Source organism: Rhincodon typus, chromosome 11 (genome assembly GCF_021869965.1).
Source record: "Rhincodon typus isolate 14 chromosome 11, sRhiTyp1.1, whole genome shotgun sequence".
Lineage (NCBI taxonomy): Eukaryota > Metazoa > Chordata > Chondrichthyes > Orectolobiformes > Rhincodontidae > Rhincodon > Rhincodon typus.
In genome coordinates this window covers 30,919,626-30,939,075 of record NC_063342.1, presented here as the reverse complement: position 1 = coordinate 30,939,075, position 19,450 = coordinate 30,919,626, and the positions used below count along the sequence as shown (strand labels likewise).

General features: G+C 38.8%; 2 protein-coding genes across 2 annotated transcripts in view; both read left to right on the top strand.

Moving 5' to 3' along the window:
• Positions 1 to 307, top strand: part of LOC109932128 (suppressor of tumorigenicity 14 protein homolog) — a 68,442-nt gene extending 68,135 nt beyond the window's left edge. Inside the window, exon 19 of the mRNA XM_020531362.2 lies at positions 149 to 307. Within this exon, the coding sequence (XP_020386951.2) occupies positions 149 to 307 (159 nt within the window). The remainder of the gene's footprint in view (positions 1 to 148) is intronic.
• Positions 308 to 6,012: 5,705 nt separating this feature from the next.
• LOC109932125 (suppressor of tumorigenicity 14 protein homolog) overlaps positions 6,013 to 19,450 on the top strand; it is a 126,252-nt gene continuing 112,814 nt past the window's right edge. Inside the window, exons 1-2 of the mRNA XM_048602972.1 lie at positions 6,013 to 6,084; positions 15,010 to 15,256. Coding sequence (XP_048458929.1) covers positions 6,013 to 6,084; positions 15,010 to 15,256 — 319 coding nt within the window. The remainder of the gene's footprint in view (positions 6,085 to 15,009; positions 15,257 to 19,450) is intronic.

Genomic DNA, 19,450 nt, shown 5'->3' with positions numbered 1-19,450 from the left:
CCTCCAGCTCCACACTGTGTTAAAAATACTTGCCTGGTTTCATTACAACAATGTACAATTCTCCCATTATTATGACCTGACATATCATTTGACATACTGTGAGAAATTCCTGTTCTTCTAAAGTGGTTTTGTTTACCTTCTTTTGAAGGGAGACTCTGGAGGTCCACTGGTTTGTCTGGGGAAAAGAAGAAAGTGGTTTCTCGCAGGAATAGTCAGCTGGGGAGAAGGATGTGCTCGACGTAATCGTCCTGGTGTTTATACTCGAGTTTCAAGATTTTCTGACTGGATCAAGCAACAAATCAGTTAAAGCAATGGTTCTTTCTGTGAAGATGCTCACCATGTTCCTTAATTGGAGTTTTTTTAATATTTCAGCATTTTTACTTGTAGCTCACAGGGGAGCCTGTATGATGGAAAGTAATTGAGCCATTGATTCAATATGTTACCATTTTGGAGATTCAGTGGCCTGTAAAAGACAATGGAAGAACAAATACCAGCCTTTGTTTAAAAAAACACATGGTACATTGGTTAATAGCGCACGACTGATCCGTGTCAAGAAGATATATTCATACATGGACATGAGTATTGCTAATAATTGGCATTCTTACAAAAATAGTACCTTTGTTATTAATTTACTTAAGAGAAAATATTACCACATAATAATTATGTATATTTTATAAAGGTTTTCAAATCCAATATTTCAGAAGTATCTAAAAGAATAGATAAATTCTTTGAAAAAGGACAATGTGTAGAACTATCTACACTAGGTATATGCATAAACTTTACTGTTTAATAATTAGTTATCACAATGTCTTTATTCTGAACATAGTAATCATTGTAAGAAGTATCACATCTTTTATTGTGAATTGGTATGTCATTGATATTGGGTAAAACGTTTCAGTCAAATCTTAAGTTAAAAGTACTTTCAGACTATACAGCTATTTTGTCAAGTTTAACTTAAAAATTAACACAATTTTAAACTAACTCCATTTTCAATTTCTTCCAATATCCCAGGGCCTACAACCCATTCAGTAGTTGGACAAAATTATGTTATAACGTTGAGTTGTGGAAAAGAAAACATGAAGGCAACAATATCTCTCTCCTGCTTCAAAATATTCATCTTTTTGCCTTTGTTCACTAACTTCCTTCCTTATTTTTGGTGCCCCCTTGATTCTCCCATAAAATGTTTCACCATGTAAATGGTTATGTGTAAATACAAGTGGTGCCTTTGGCAAGACAATTTACTGGCATTAAAGCCTCTTTAGATTATCATACAAAGAGTTACAGATTATAGCTATTACTCCAATGCTGAGTCAATCAACATTTTAATATAAATATGCAGTCTGTTATTATTTCAAGTTAAGCTCCACCAAACGGTACCAAATAAAACCATAGGTCTAAGGAAACAGGAGTAGACATGCTTGTTCCATTCTAAGTTTATTTTATAAACATACATTGCCACTAATATTCTTATTTTTGGAGTAATTCTAGTGGTATTTACACTTGAAAAGAGATCATACATTTTGATAATAGTAATCAAAAAATCTAATGCAGTTTATAAGGTTCAATAAATAGGTAAGAGGACCATGGGATTCCTCCCTCATTAGAGAGAGATAACTGTAGAGTTTAACCTGAGGGTCACCGTAGCTCAGGCGAAGGGCAAGGTTAAGAAGGTAGGACCTTCATGGTGACTTAGCTAATCCATTCTGTTAGCATCACTCTGCATTGCAAACTGTACTGCAGTCAACTGAGCTAACTGATGTATTCAATAAATCCCATACAATTGTCAAAACAAATTAATTGATCTTAAGTTAGTAGCTGCAGTAAATATCTGAATTTCATTGACAACAGAGATAACAAGATCCAAATTATACCTAAAAGCAAAGAATTACTCCACGGTTCTCAATGTTGTTGAGTAAATGTTTCTCCTTCAAGGTTATTTCATGAGAAAATAGTTGCAAAAGTCTACATGTAAATATACCAAATGTCACATGATAGTTGCAATCTTTAAAAGGCCAGAATTTCTTGAATGGTATTCATGTTGGAATTTATACCCATTTCTATGCTAGTCTTGCTTAAAGGAACTTAGGCAATGAATACCAAAGGAAATTTGGGCTCTGTGAAACTCAAGAACTGGTATGTTATTGGCACAAATGAAGTGTGACCAAGGGGATAATAGTTCTAGAAAACTGTCTTTTGCAATGTTGTTGTATCCTTTGACTTTCTTGTATCTGCTGCTCTTCCTCTTCCATTATTTTGCAGAGTGCACCTACTAGGAAAGCTATTCCATAATATTTAGCCCTGCATATACAGGCACAGTGGGACTTGACACAAGTCAAGAGAGCACTTTGGCTAACTATGGTGCAAAGTGCAGTGAGACTTTTCAAATAAATATTGAAGAAATTGCAAGCAAATTCCAAACATCCCAGCTGGGCTGATATCAGTGGCTTCAGGCCAGTCAAAGTCTTAGCCAATTGAGATGAATCTATGCAAGTGTGTTAGTTGCTTTAATCCAGTAAATGTGCAAGTTAGCCTTTTGCATGGGAGAGTAGCAATGTAAATAAACAGTAGAAGGTTTCAGTAGACATGTCTTAGTTGTCCAAATGATTGAGGGAACATGCACATAGCAACATTTAAGCATAAAAAGGTTTAAAGTTGATTGTGCAAATTTCCCAGAGGAAATCATGCACACTACTTTCACATCTTAGTTACATCAAAACATTTCAGTAATTCCTGGCCGAAGGTTTGCAGCATATTCAGTTCCGTTGCCCATTAGATACAAGTGATAATTTATTCATAATTTTTGTGAGTTTTCTGTCATTTCCACTGCATCCATATACAAGGAGTGGCACAGTGGTTAGCATTGCTGCCTCATAGCACCAGGGACCTAGGTCCAATTCCAGCATCAGGTGACTGTGTGGAGTTTGCACATTCTCCCCATGTCTGTGTGGATTTCTTCCCACAATCCAAAGATGAGCAGGTTAGTTGGATTGGCCATGCTAAATTGCCTAGTGTCTGGGGATGTGTAGGTTAGGTGGATTAGCCATGGGAAATGCAGGGATAGGGTGGGGGGGGGATAAGTCTGGGTGGGATGCTGTTCACGGGCTGAATGGCCTGTCCCCACACTGTAGGGATTCTATGTTATTAAGGATGTTAGACTGAGTCCTCTAATCAATTTGATCCAACAGATGTACCTAAAGCCAGCAAGCCTGAGCCTCAGAATTCTGGGACAATGCCATTTAGAGTTCCCTAAATGCAGAGTTAACTTATGTGACTAATATTTATTTTGGGATACTAACTTATCTTTCAGCCATGTTTCCATTGATGGTTTCTCTCAAAGCTAGTCTGCTACATCTTTTTCAAAGATATATACCCTAACATGGAACAGGAGTCTTCAGAGAAAATGTGAAATGGATTTGCTATGTTACATTAAAGTGTTGTATACATATTCTACTCCGTTGAAAAGGCACATTGGATTTATGGGAATATCTATATGTATTTTTCAAATGGAATGATACTTTATTTATTTCTAATATCTTTGCAGTTTTGCAATATATTTCCAGTGTTATCTTTTTCTCCTCCAATTTTTGAAACACAGTTTGTGTCAAGTAGACCCACGAGGACACTGCTTAACTTTGAGTGCATTTCTCCTTCATGTAAATGTGACGTGTTTCCACTCTATGTATTTCAAATAAATGTAAGTTCTGTGACTTTAATGCAGTTCAAAGCGAGTTCACAACACATGATGCAGTACGCTGACATTTCCTTCTTTGATGTGTGCTACCTACAGCAGGGCAGCATTTTTGCAAAACTATATTGCGCAATGTAATAACAATTGGCTTTATAACTAATGTTATATTTATCCATTGTTAAAATGTAATAAAATATGTTATTACTATTTAACTTTCAAGTTTTTTTGATTCAGGATCCATTCCTTTAGATTAGAAAATCTTTCCTACTACTTAAGAAAGGTGAGCGAGGGAAACCAGGGATTTATTGACCAGTTAGCCTAACATGTTGGAAATTTGTAATGTCTATATTTGAAGATACAATGATTGAATATTTTCTAAATATTAAGCTGATCAGAGAGAACTGACATAAATTTGTAAACTCTAGGCATGCCTAATAAATTTGTTTGAAATTCTTGAATTGATGACTAAAGTATTAGACAGGGAAATGTCTATGGATGTTTTTTGTATTGACTTTCAGAAGACATTTGATAAAATGCCTCATAAGAGTTTTTTTTAACTGAAATTCAAGCTTATGGAATTGACAGAAAATTATTGACCTGGTTAGGAAATTGGCTAAGGGAGTAAGTGTAGAGATAATGGGCCACCCTGCTGTGGACTCCTCATTGCTTTCCTTCTGCTCCTTTGCTGTCGACCATGAGTAGGCTGGTGAGTAGGAGGAAAGAGCAAGTGAAAAGGAGCAGGTTAACCATTCAGATAAGGGGAAGGGCAGACACGGGTTGGTACTAGGGCGCTGAACAAAGCAGAGAATGAAGCAGCAAATAAAGGTGAAAGTGTGAATGGGGGCAGTGAACAGGGCAGCAAAGAATAAGTAAGCTCTAGTAAGCACTCATGTTCATGACATTGTGTGTACACACCTATGGACAGAATGGGATGCTGATTTCCAGATGCATAATGGCAGGAGGCAGTGTTAAAATTACAATTCCCCAACAAATTGTTATGTTCATCAGGAAGAAATGAACAATGAGTTTGATATGTTATGACTAGTTTGTTTTCCTTTCATAATTTGCAATCTAATTTTCTTATAACGTGGGACTTTGAGACTTTTTTTTCTGATTTAATATTTTATTGGTGTTCCATGTTTCAAAGAGGTGGGAACTTTGGTGAAAAAAATCTCATTAAAATGGCATTGAATATCTTATTGAACTTTGTTGAACCGTGAAAGGCTACATCCTAGGGAAGATGTAATCAGTTGAATTTGGCAAGTTTATTTTCTAAAATATCCACTCCCCATTGCATCTTCAACTAATAAGACATACAGGAGTTGAGATATTAAGAACTGCTGATGCTGGTGTCAGAGATAACACAGTGTGGAGCTGGAGGAACACAGCAGGCCAGGCAGCATCAGAGGAGCAGGAGTCGATATTGGTTTAGTAGGATTCCACCTGGATCTGTGTGAGGATTGAATGTCTACTTCCCCAAAAGCACATGAGCTCACACACCATCAATGAGGGGTTCAACATAATTTGGCTGAAGTTCTAATTGAAGCTTAGCTAGGGTTAGGAAGTTAGAAATAGTGTGTGCTAGGGAAGAATAAAATAATCGCTTTTAGGCCAGTACCATATCCTTTCTTTTAGGATGCCACCGCATTCAGCATAGTCATGGGGTTTGACCTCATAACTTTCTAACTGGCACGAAGTAGAGAACTTAGGGAATGATCAATCAGAACATATACTAGAGTTGCATGTCCTTTCAGCTCAGGCTATAGGGAGGTCGGGCTGGCTTTGCAGTTGTGTTTGATTAGTTTGGGAAAGCTGGAATTGGTACAATCCGTTAAGGTTGTGGTGCAGAACGGAAAATGGCACGTCTGAACCAAACCAAACCAGAACTAAAGCGGGTTGAAAAGAAAGCCTAACCAAGCCTGGAGGAGTTGGATCTGGCCTGGGTTATTCCTCAGGCTTGAGTCCCAATCGGTTTCAACACATCCACAAGGATTCTTATCAGTAAAATGCTGTGATTTTGCTGAGGACTGGGAGCCAGAGCTTGTTCTCACGCGGTTGTTTGGCCGGCAGCAGCAGCTCAACCGAAAAAAAACCCCTCCCCTCCAAACAAGCGGAGAATTCCTCCCCTTTCTCTCCCTCAGGATGTGTTTGTGGTAACCCGACTCGCTTCCAACTGCAAAAGAGGAGGAGAAAGAATCAAAAAGAAATTGTTTCCACAGTTACGCGCGCCGGTGATTCGCAAAGAAATGTAACAGTAACAAAACAAAGTGAAGCGATTTTTGTTTTTGTTTTTTTTCCCTACATTTCGAAATTTTGGGTGGAAAATGAGAGGAGAAGCTGCTGAGCGCATTACTTGTCCCAGCCAAAACTTGCCTGCCGCTGTCTGCAGCAACCAGGTGAGTGAAAGGAATTCCCTGAGGGAAGAAAAATGTTTCTTCTACTTGTAAAAACATCCGAGGTGCTATTTTTTTTCTCTGAAGAGATGAACCGAAGTCAAATGGGCACGCATGATGACTCACCAGTATTTCTTTTTAACGTTAAACTATTCATTAATTAAGGACATGCAACTTTGACATATAGTTGTGGATAATGATTTTGGGAGCAAAGTTAAATGTTTTGGGTCTTTAGATTACGGGTCATGCTAAGTTGAGCACCGCTGCCTGGTGTCAAATGCTCACTTTTCAAAGCACCTCTGAGCTGTACATCTCATCTTTCTCGGCGTCCTCGCCTAGCCTTTTCATTCTCACATTTTTTTCTTTTCAGTCCAATCTGAATTTCGGACAAAATCCACCAATTGAATTGGCTCAATACCATCCGGTGACATTAAGTAGAGATTAATGCTGCAGTAGCAGCTTTAACAAGTTAGCTGAAGGCCTCTACGTTGTATTCTTAAGAACATCTTGAGAATTTATACCGAGAAATTAAATAAAATGATACATATGTACTTGGAATAACTAGTTGTGTTGATTGACGTTAACCTACACCTAGACAAAAGGGACTACAAAGTGATAGGTGTTTTCCTTTTACACTGTTGCTGTTGCCAAACACAGCCGTGTTGCCGATTAAAAATCAACTGGTAATAGTTTTACATGCACTTCTTTCTTTTTTCAATTTCAGAAAATTTTTAATGAAATCAATTCTAATGGTAGCCTACTGGCTAAGCATACTATCTGTTGTAATCAACACAGACCAGAAGTTATCAATTAGTCCTTGTCTGATCATAGAATTATAGTTGGAAAAGAAGGCTGCAGTGTTGTTGAAGTGGGATCGGAAAAGTATGCCAAACTCCAAAATATGTGTAGATGTAGGAAGAAGACATCCCTGTGATGCCTCCAGTGATGAATTAGCCTCCCAATAATCACTGATGCATGAAGACTACTTGCGTGGTATATTGAAGAGTTGATATTACTTGAGGAATTGTGTCTGCAGGAGATCAGAGAAAAATATGGGGAACACAGACTATTGATTCAAAGAGTTTATTTTGTGCAGCAAATCTAGAAAAGGGGAAAAAAGACATCTGTAAGGAGTTCTTGAATGATGACGCAACTCTTAAAGCTACACTTCCAAAATCCTTTCATTCATCAGAAATTAAACATTTATTTTATGAGAAAAAACAAGAATATCACCAGAAGCAGAAGCACATGCCATCAGGACGTTTTAGTATCCACCGAACAAACTAGAAGATGACTTAATAAAACATGTCAAACAACAAGAACTACAGAACTGGAGATGGTTTGGATTGTACAGTGAGGTGCCAGATTGAGGACAACAGGCCTTTCACATAGGTAGATATGCACAAGTTCGGGTGACACCAGATGGTATTTATAATGATAAAATAAGGATAGCAGCACAAGGTTTTGAAGAAAAACTGGGGACTGATGTAAGAGTAGATTCACTGATGGCAGGAAAAGCAATTTTGAATTTTTTCTGGCTTTGTTAGCAGCAAATACTTGGGAATGTAAGTCAATTGGTATTAAAGCTGCATTTCTATTGGGAAATCAGATCAAGTGAAGTGTTTCTTGGTCCTTCAGACGAGGCACCAAACACAGTTATGACATTTTGGTGGTTAAATAATTATATATATGGCCTAAGTGATACATCTAGAGTTTGGTACTTTTCAATAAGGCCTGCCTTATTAAATTTGAGTTGCCTTCAGTTAAAAGCAGATCCTGCCATGTTTTATTGGTATAATAAGGAGTTCTTTTCAGTCATCTTTATGATCCACGGAGATGATTCTTTTGTGGGGTGGGAGCAGTGAATTTGAAAACACTGTTACAAATGGGCTTAAAGCAGAATTCAAAATTGGAAGTCAGGCTTTTGGCTCTTTTATATACATTGAGTTGAACATCAGGTTGGAAGTCAATGCCACTTTATATTACCAATCTTATTTGGAAAATATTGGCTCCATTTATCAAAACAGGGCTTCGCAAAACTGAAATGGAGGAATTGTGAAGTTTGATTGAATAATTGAATTGGCCTTGCACCCAAACAAGACTGTTTTGATGTATTAGAATAAAAGCAAAAAGTTGTGGAACCTGGAAATTTGAAATAAACATAGGGAATGCTGGAGAAATGCAACAGTTCTGGCAGTGTCTGTGGAGAGACAAATAGAGTTAATGTTTCAATTCTGATATGATTGTTAGATTTAAGTTCAACAATGAAAAATCATAAGGTGCAAGATAATATTCAGGTGTACAAAACATTGAAAACATTAAGATGGAGCATTGCATTTTGAAATTTACAGCATTGGGAAATTCCAGGAACATAAATCTTGTTTTTAATACTGCTACTTCTACAAATCTTATGCAGATATGTGTGATGGATTCTGAAGTGCTGCAGGGGATATAATTTTGTTGTAAGAAACTGAAGTAAGTGTTGCCCTTTCGCTTGGGAAGGTAAAAGGAGCAGACAGCAATACAAAGTACTGTGGCAGCAGACACTCTTGCCCTTGGTGAAGCAGAACACACGACATTTTTCGTCACCGTAATATGGAAAACAATTCTAGAAAGAGATTTAGCAGCAATAACCATTGAGTGCTACATTGATAATAATTTGTGTGATTTAAAACAGATGCTAGAGAATGGAGAAATCACCGAATTGAAATGAGTCAATAGCAGCAGTCAGCTATCTGATTATTTTACAAAGAAAGCTGTGAGTTCTAAGCAACTTTTGGACTGGGAAAAGTATGCTTGGAATTTTAACATGCAATGAAAAAAGTGGATCTGTAGTATGTTGTCATTTTGTATATTTAGTTTTTTTCATTTTTACATATGTTTATTTATAAAAGAAACAGGAAATGCGTTAACATCTAATAAGAACTGAAGAAATGCCTGCGACTTAATGGAATAAGGGAACAAGCGATGGCATGAATTTGTATAAAATATGAGGAGCTTATGATCAGTGGGATGAGTTTTGTGGAGTGCAGCTCGCTAAAGTAAAGCTGTCACTAAATACGTGGATTTGGATGCCGTTTAAATAGTTACCTTTTGTACCGCAGCAAAGAAACTTCAGTGAATTTTGGACTGTCAGAAAGATAGTAGCAGACTTCAAAAGGACGTAGACAGCTGGTGGATTGGATGGAAATGTGGCAGATGGAATTTAATGCAGCGAACTTTGACGAGATGCCTTTTTGGAGGAAGGAGGAGGAAGCTAAGCAACTTAATACAAAGGGTATAACTAGATAAGGACCTGTGGGTATATGTATATATATCATTGAAGAACACAAGGCAAGTGAAGAAAGTAGTTAATCAGGCATATAGGATTGTGGGCTTTATAATAGGAATGTAGAGTACAAAAACAAAGAGGTTATTGTGAGCCATTATGAAACACTGATTAACACTTGCTTGGAGTATTATGTCTAGTTCTGAGCAATACATTTAAAGAACCTTGTGAAGGCATTAGACAGGGTTTAGAAAGAAATCAAATGAATGGTTTCAGGATGAAAACTTTAGTAACATGTTTAGATTGAAGAATTGTATGTAGAGATGAGAAGATTGAGGAGAAGTTTGATAAAGGTTGGAAAAAAATCAAGAGCCTGGATGGAATAGATAGGGAGAAACAGTTCCAATTGGTGGAAGAGTCAAGAACTGGATGACTCTGATTTAAGGTGTATGATAAAAGAGCCTGAATGACAAATTAAACCTTTTTACAAACTTAAAAGGTTAAAATCTGGAATGTAGTATCTGAGAATGTGTTGGAGGCAAGTTTAATTATGATTTCCAAAAGGGAATTAGATAATTTTTTGAAAAGTAGAAAAAAAGTACTGGCTATGGGGAAAGGGTAGAGGGATGGGACCAGAAATTATGCTGTTGCAGATATGATGGGTTAAATGGCTGCCTCCTGGACTGCAACCATTATGTGCACAATTGGAAAGTTTTAAATCCTTTCCCTGTGGAGGAAAAAAGTTTGCAAAAGTGCCCAGATCACTGTTTGAAGTAATGCAGTCAATGGAGAAAAAAATAACTCTAAATTGGAAGACAAAGAGGCAACAGAATGAATCAAGGAAAGGATTGGAGTTGCAGCAGCACAATACAGAAGGTGATAAGAAGTATTTTTCCAACAATTGAAAAAGGTGTTTGCCAAAGGAGTCCCAACATAGAAAACCCGTAATCAATCAAAATGTCATAAGTAAGTGAAACTGCAAATGGTGGGAAAAGGGATTGGGGTTGAAGAGCTGTTTAATGGCCAGTGAGAGTTATTAACATGATACTTCTCATACCTTACAAAGTAATTTAATACAATTGAATATTGAAATAAAATCATTACTGAAAAATGGTGGAAATAATGGTAATGTGGGCTAGAAAGGCAGACAGTTGTACAATTTTGAATAATATTTAGATATGCATATTTAATATGTGCTTAATTTTATGTTTCCTTTATTTCTCCAAAGCTTTGTGTGTATTGCATCATAAGTTTAATTTCTGGATGACAATGAAATCAGTTCCAGCTTTAAAACAAGTGTTAACTTTTCTTCTTATATTGTCACAGTTAAATTGTTTACATGATTGAAGAGCAATCTTTCAGAAAATGAAATGTGTTTGAAGCATAGAATATGAAATGGCTACATATGCTGACCTTTTTATTTCAAAGTGTTCTGTCTAGCTGAAGATATATAATTGTAATTTCTATTCAAAAGAATCCAACTTAACATAGAATTCTCGGTCTCACATTCCACATTTGTACAGAACTATTTCTTTTTATAGGCTTACTGAGCCTCAAAGGATGGAATTGACCTATATACACCTTAAATAGGACAGAGAGGTGTAGGGATGGGTTCCTGAGCTTGTGGCCTGGTCAACTGGAGGGATGGCTATTGTTGGTGAAGCAGTTATAACTGAAATGCACAAGAAGCCGAAATTAGGTGAGCTGATGTCTCGGGGTGAATGGAGGTTGAGGATAGTACAGATATAGGAATGGCTGAGTTCATGGAAGGATTTGGAAACAAAGATGAGCATTTTCAATCAAGATGTTCACTAATTGGGAGCTAGCATAGGTTAATAAGCATAGGGTTAATAGGGGAACAGGGATTGCAGTGAGTTCAAACATGAACAGCAGTGTTTTGGATAACTTCAAGTTTATGGAGGGTACAACAAGGAATGCATTAAAATAATCAAGTAGAAGTAACAGTTTAAAGTTTGGGCAAAGATCTGTAGCTTGATTTGTGGGTGAGGTTGTTGACTTGCTCAACGTGCTGGCTTGTTCTCGTTCAGATGTTTCATCACCATGCTAGGTGACATCTTCAGTGGAGCCTCGGATGAAGCTGAGAAAGCTGTCCTATTACACAGACTGAACTATAACCATAAAGATGCAAACAGAACAGACTTCATGGCCACCCTGGAGACTATATTAAAAGACAACAGACACACGGACAAAACACAACAAGCCATCTGACAAACTATAATCCCCCCCGCACTACACAGAAGGAACAAAGGGGACAACCCGAACACATTAGAGAGAAAAGCACTAGAGCTTCATCGGAGGCTCCACTGATGATGTCACCTAGCATGGTGACGAAACATCTGAACGAGAACAAGCCACTTGGCGAGCACGTCAACAACCTCAGTGGTACTAGTTGCATGGAAGAGTGGTTGAGCAGTAGATGAGCTGAAACCAAGCAACATTTTGGAGGTGAAAATTGGTGATCTTATTGATAGCATGGATATGAGGTCAGATGCTCACCTTGGGATTGTACATGACCATTGACAGAAATTTTCCAGGCCTCTGAACACGACATTAGTTTTGGGGGACAGGAGGATTGCAAATGTGACACCATTGATTAAGAAAGAGGCACAGGATAACCCAGGAAACTACAGACTAGTCAGCTTGAGATCAGTCATGGGAAAACTGATGGAGGCCATAATACGGAATAAGGTAAATATACCCTTATATACACTAGAGAAAAATAGGTTAATACTAGACAGTTGACATGGATTTGTCAACGGCAGGTCATGTCGAATAAATTTAATTGAGTTCTTTGAGGTGACGCAGACAGTGGATGAGTGTAGTCCTTTAGATGTTGTGAACTATTTGAACTTGCAGAAAGCATTTGTTTCGGGGCCACATGGCAGGTTAGTCAGCAAATTTTAAATGTTTGGGATTGATGGGTCCTTGGCAGTATGGATTAGAAGTTGTTTAAAACATAGGAAACAGAAGTTAGATGGAGATGGGCATTTCTCAGACTGGAGATTGATTGATTAAAAGTGGTATTCCCCAGGGATTGGTATTAATTTTTCTGATTTATGTATACAAATTGGCGAGGAGCATTAAGGGCAAAATCTCTAAATTTGCAACTGATACTAAGGTAGGAGAATAGTGAATTGTAAGAATGATACTGAGTGACTTCATAAGGACATTGACAAGTTGGCCAAAAGGGAAGATAACTGGCAGATAAATTTCAATGCAGAGAAATGTGGGGATAATGCATTTTGGTAGAAGAAACACAGAGAGACAATACAGACTTAGTGCTACAACTTTGAAGGGAGTACAGGAACAAAGGGACCTTGGGGTTCACGTGCATGATTCTCTGAAGGTGACCAGTCAAGTTGAAACAGTTATTAAGAAGGCTTATAGGATCCTTGGGTTTATAAATATAAGCATATAATATAAAAGCAAAGAAATGATGCTCCACCTCTCCAAATCATTGGAGTGTTGTGTTCAGTACTGGGGACCTTTATTTAAGGGAGGATGTTAAGAGCTCTGGAGAGAGTTCAAAGAAGATTTACTGGAATGATACCAGGAATGAGGGATTTTAGATACAAGGGAGGACTAGAAAAATTGGGCTTATTCTCCTTGGAGCAGAGAAGATTAAATGGTGATCTTATTGAGCTGTTCAAAATTATGAACAATTTTGACAGGATAAGGAATTTTCTGTTACCATTAGTTGCCATGTCAGTAACTAGAGGTCACAATTTCAAGATTGTCAGCAAGAGAGCTAGGAGTGACATGAGGAAAAACTTGTTAGGATTTGGAATGCTCTGCCATGGAGAGTGGTGGAGGCAGATTCCACAGGAGATTTCAAAAGAGAGCTGGACATATATTTGAAAGTGATGAATTTAAATGGCTGGAAGATGGGACTAGTTGGGCAGCTCATTTGGGAACTGGTACAGTTTTGATGAGTTAAATGACCTCCTGTATTGTAAAATTCTCTGATTCTATGAAAGACATTTTTAAAAAATTTAAGCCACAGGATGTGATCATCACTGGCTAGGCCAGCATTTATTGCCCATCCCTAATTGGGGCGGCACGGTAGCTCAGTGGTTAACACTGCTGCCTCACAGCGCCAGGGACCTGAGTTCATTTCCACCCTCGGGCGACTGTCTGTGTGGAGTTTGCACATTCTCCCCATGTCTGCATGGGTTTCCTCCAGGTGCTCCAGTTTCCCCCTGCAGTCCAAAGATGTGCAGGTTATGTGGATTGGCCATGCTAAATTGCCTGTAGTGTTCAGGGATGTGTAGATTAGGTGGGTTATAGGGGGATGGGTCTGTGTGGGATGCTCTGAGGGTCAGTGTGGACTTGTTTGGCCAAAGGGTCTGTTTCCACACTGTGGGGATTCTATGATCTATGGGAATTGCCTGGAGGACGGACTGTGAACAGACTAACTTAATCTCACTGTTGCCAGGGAGAGGTATACATGTGGCAGCTAGGCAACCAAAACAGATCTTTCTCTTATTTATTCCCTTTAAGAAACTGGACAGTCTGTGAGCCTATAGTCCACACTTTTGCTTATTATCTAAACATCTGCCCAGATTCCTCTACCATTCCTTACCTACCTGTAGTTCTGATCTTCTCTTTTATCAAAATAACTATGTATACGGAGAAAAAGACAAAAATCTTTGAAACAAAACACTGAGTCAAACCTCTACAACTATTACATTGGGAGTAGTGCTTTGACTTACCATGGACTCTCTTGAATCTCTCCCTTTTCTATCTTGGGCTAGTGGAGGTTGAAGTCAATGATTCAGTAACCTTTCTCCTTTCAACCTGAACCACTTTTTTTTTTAACGGAGTTCTTGTTCTTGGTCTGCAATGATCTGTCACTTCTCAGCTTCAGTAAAACAGCCAAGAATACATTTCTAGAATTTGGGGCCCCTTACCAATTCCCCATTTACCTTCACTTCGTCCTTCACCAAGTCTGCTGCACCTCTAGTCATCATAGCTCCCAGTCTGTAGACATAGTTGTCAGTCTTTAATTAGCTGATCATTATAGCATTCTGTACTCTTAACAATAGAATCCCATTGACAATAGCCATATTATTTATTCCTAATCAGCCCCTATATATATAATTATGGTCGTCCAAACATATTCCAAAGGTTAGCTGTGTGAATCACATAGATTAACAGAAATTTTAACCTGCCACTAACTCACAACGTGAGGAGATTTAACCCAAAGGATTTAACTTTGCCTTTTGATCCTTTTTATGACAGTAAGAATATAACTTGAATACTTAAACATTTTATAGCAATTTAAGTAACCTTTATATATCTGGACAAACCCTTGAATAGGAAGGGAATAGAGGGATACGGATCCTGTAAGACCCTTTAATATAGAAGGGCAAAGTGTGTTCGTGCAGGCTTGTTCTTGTGCTGTGTTATTCTTTATTTTATCTTTTTGATATAGATGTGATGGTATCTAATCTATGTACTGTGCCTTTTAGCCGTTATGTCAAAGTTTCATGATGTTTGTCAAATTATTAAGCCACCAATAAAAATAAACCATAAGATTATGCCTTTTCCAAAGTTTGAGTAAACAAAGTTACCTTTGTATAACCTTCAGAAGGTTAGCTATAATACTTGAACAATACATATTGTACAATCATTTTCAGGTATATCCTGCAGATTTAACCACACCAGACTGTACACCAAGCCGGCACTTATCTGCACAGTACCCACAATTGTGCCATGAATCTTTGAATCCTGCAATTCCAGAACAATCAGCACAGCTTTACACTCAGCCAGGAATTGACCTCCTGAACAAATCTAAGAGATGTGATCCAACAAGAATTGTTTTGATCGTGCTTTTGCTGTTGGTCATATTCGGAGGAGCTGCAGCCATTTTGTGGTATTTTGTCTGTAAGTAAAGTTCTAAATTCAACTAGTGCCATTACAGGAGTAATTTATAGCTTAATAAACATTTTTTGAAATCTAGAAAGATGCTCTACCATTGGATGGCATGGTGGCTCAGTGGCTAGAACTGCTGTCTCACAGTGCCAGGCACCTGAATTCAATTCCACCCTCAGGTGACTGTGTGGAGTTTGTACACTCTCCGTGTGTCTGAGTGGGTTTCTACCAGGTGCAGTGGTTTCCTTCCACAGTCCAGAGATGTGCAGGTTAGGTGGATTGGCCATGCTAAATTGTCCATTTTTTACAGGAATGGGTAGGCTAGGTGGATTAGCCATGGGAAATGCAGGGTTACAGGGATGGTCTTTGGAGGGAAGCATGGACTGAATGGCCTGCTCCCACACTGTAGGGATTCTGTGATTCATTGACATGTTCAAAGGTATTTTAACTGATGCTTTTGACTGATATTTTTGAAGTTTCCCAAATACAAACTTCAACTTTTTAACATACAAAAGGTCCACTACATACTGGACATCTCTCAATATAGTGCACATGTGATTGTCTGTTCCTAATGTTTGTCCACTAGCTTGGCTTCTTTTGAAGTTAAGCTTCTAATCTATTGTGTTGTAGTTGGAGAAGTATGAAAAAAAGCAAGATTTGCATTTATAAGGCACTTATGATGAGCACGAGACATCTCAAAGTATTTTACAGCCATGAAGTATTTTTTAGAGTGTAGTCAGTGATGTAATATAGGAAATGTTGTAATTAATTTGTGCTCCACAATCTTCCCCAACTAACTCAGTGACAGTGACCAGCTAATCAGATTTCATTAATGTATATTGAGGGATAAATATTGGCCAGCATACAAGGAATAATTCCCTTGATCTTCAAAACAGTTGCATGGAATTTGTTACACCTGTAGGAACAGGCAGAATGGGCTTCAGTTTGACATATCATCTGAAAGCCAATGAAATGCTCACATAGTGGAGAACCCACCATGATTGTTATGCTGTAGAGGAATTTTTACTTTGAGCTTTACTACCAACTGTGCCACAGCTGACACAAGTATTTATGATGATGCTTTTCAGTATTAAAAATCAAATGTTATATTTGTAGTTTGTCCTTAAACGGGAACATGGGACCAGGAATCCACAAAGCCAGGTTTTCACCAATTTTAACATTTTTGTGATTTTCTGAAATTTCATCTACCAGAGAGGACCAATATGTAAAACAGGAAAACATTTTTAAGGAAGGCATTGATGATGCAGTAATATCTTAAGGCCCATTTTCTGTTTTATCAGCTCTTAGAAGCATAGAGAAAAGAATAGGAGCATGAGTAGGCCATTTGCTACAAACAACTCCTGCTTGAAATAAATGTTGTGGCCTTGATTGCTTCCTGTGACAATGATTGCCAAAGGCTCACCGCTTGTGGGCTGAAGAAATTTCTCCTCATCTCTGTCCTAAATGGTTTACTTGTATCTTTAGACTGGTTCTAGACTCGCTCTTCCTGCATCTCACCTGCCTGGTTCTGTTCGAATTTTATAGGTATCGATGAGAGCCCCCTCATTCTTCTGAACTCCAGCGAATAAAATCCTAACCAATTCAACCTCTCCTCATACGTCAATCCTGATATCCCAGGAATTAGTCTGTATGTAACTGAGACTGAAAGGTTTGAGTTATAAGGAGGGGCAGGATAAGCTGGGACTTTTTTCCCTGGTGTGTAGGAGGCTGAGGTCTGACCTTTTAGACACTTATAAAATCATGGGGGCATAGATAAGGTGAATAGCCAGGGTGTTTTTCTCAGGATAGGGGAGTCCAGAACTAGAGGGTGTAGGTTTAAAGTGAGAGCAGAAAGATTTAAAAGGGACCTGAGGGGCAACTTTTTCCCAAAAAGTGTGGTGTGTATATGGAATGAGCTGCTAGAGGCAGTGGGAGAGATGAGGACAATTACAACATGTAAGAAACATTTGGACAGGTACATGGATAGAAAAGGTTTAGGGTGATATGTGCCAAATGCAGGCAAATGGGATTTGTTCAGTTTAGGAAACGTGGTTGGTATGGACAAGTTGGGCTGAAGGGCCTGTTTCCGTGCTGTATGCCTTTTTGACTCTGTGACTGTAACTGGTCCCAAAGCCCCAGGAATCTGGAATCCTTCCCCTCACACCATCTCTTCAGCCACATATTCAACTGATACATCCTGCTGTTTATACTCTGACCAGCACACGGCACTGGAAGTAATCCTGCAATCACTACCTTTGAGCTCCTACTTTCCAACTTACTTCCTAACTTCCTTACATTGTGCTTTTTGAATTCATCCCTTTATTTACCTATGTCATTTGTACCAACATGTACCACTGACTTTCACCGTGCCCTCCAGAATGTCCTAGATATTCTTGACCCTAGCACCAGGGAGGCAACATACCATCCTGGAGTCTCATTTGCAGCCTCAGAAATGCCTGTCTCTTCCATTTCCTCTGTTACAATTGCATTCCTTCACTTATTACACTTACCCTGTGTAGCAGACCAAACTGTGTTGCAATAAATTTTACTGTTGCTGCTTTCCCATGTGAGGCCATTCTCCTCAACAGTATCCAAAGCGATGTATCTATTTCACCTTGTTGTAGGAAGGATATTATTAAATTGGAGAGGGTTCAGAAAAGATTTACCAGAATGGGAACGGAGGGTTTGAGTTATAAGAGTAGGTTGGATAGGCTGGGACTTTCTTCAATGGAGTGTAGGAGGTTAAAGGAACTTCATAAAGGTTTATAAAATCATTAGGGACATTGATACGGTGAATAGTAAAAGTCTTTTCATTCGGGCAGGTGAGTTCAAAACTAGGAGGCATATTTTTAAGGTGAGAGGTGACCAATTTTAAAAGGACATGAGGAGCAACTTTTTTTTACACCGAGAGTGGTTAGTGCGGGGAATAAACTGCCATAGGAAGTGGTGGATGCACGTACAGTTACAACAGTTAAAAAAAAATTTGGATAAGTACATGAACGGGAAAGGTTTGGAGGGATGTGGGTCAAACACAGGCAGGAGGGACTAGTTTAATTTGGGAACATGGTCCATGTGGACTAGTTGGACCGGAAGGTCTGTTTCCATGCTGTATGACCCTATAACAGAAAGTGCTGAAGGTCTTAGAAGACTGGTTCAAACCTTTCCCACGACAAATTCCTTACCTGCCCTGAGCAGAGTTTTTACTTCATTCGTGGCACTTAGGCATCACTGGCTGCCCGTCCCTAGCTGCCCTGGAGAAGGTGGTGGTGAGCTGCCTTCTTGAACCGCTGCAGTCCACCTGCTGTGAGTTGACCCACAATGCCATTAGGGAGAGAATTCCAGGATTTTGACCCAGCAACAGTGAAGGAACAGCGATATATTTTCAAGTCAGGACAGTGAGTGGCTCGAAAGGAAACTTGCAGGTGGTGGTGTTCCCATGTATCTGCTGCCCTTGTCCTTTTGGAAGGAAGTGTACGTGGGTTTGGAAAGTGCTATCTGAGGATTAAACAGCTGTCCCTCTGTTTGGCACTGGGCAGGTAACACTGCAACACTGATCTTTGCTGCAAAGAACGATGTCAATTCCCCTCACTATAATGTCACCTAATACAACAATGTATCTTCCTGCACCTGTCTTCACCCCAACTTCCTGTATGGCTTCCTCAACCACGGTGCTATGGTCAGTTTGCACATTGACCCTGCAGCCCGCACTCTCGTCCAAACAAGCTGAGAAACTTTAAACCTGTCAGACAATTGCAGAGGCTGACAGTTCTGAACTCCCATCCTGTTCTCTTTACCTGCTTCATTGACGGTCACACACTCTGAACACTTACCAAGTCAGAAGACTCTATCCTAAGTGGTGTGACAGCCTTCTGGTACTAAGAATCCAGATAACTTTCCTAATCACAATTCTTCATTATTCAAATCAGGATTTCATTTTGCCAAAAAGAAAATCCAGGTTAGTTTTCGCAAACTTGAGCAGTAAAAACAGGAGAGTACAACTTGCATATAGTGGGTACTTTAGAATGAATAGCCCAGTCAATTAATAGAAACCTGAGCTATAAAACACCCTAGTTAACTGAACAGCTGAGGCAAAGTTGCAGTTTGTCTCGGAGCAACAATGAAAGAGTGTGACAAGCCAGTCTGCTGTTCTGTTTTAGTCATAGCTCTTCAGTTTGTTATGATGTTTGATCCGATCAGCTGCAGAAG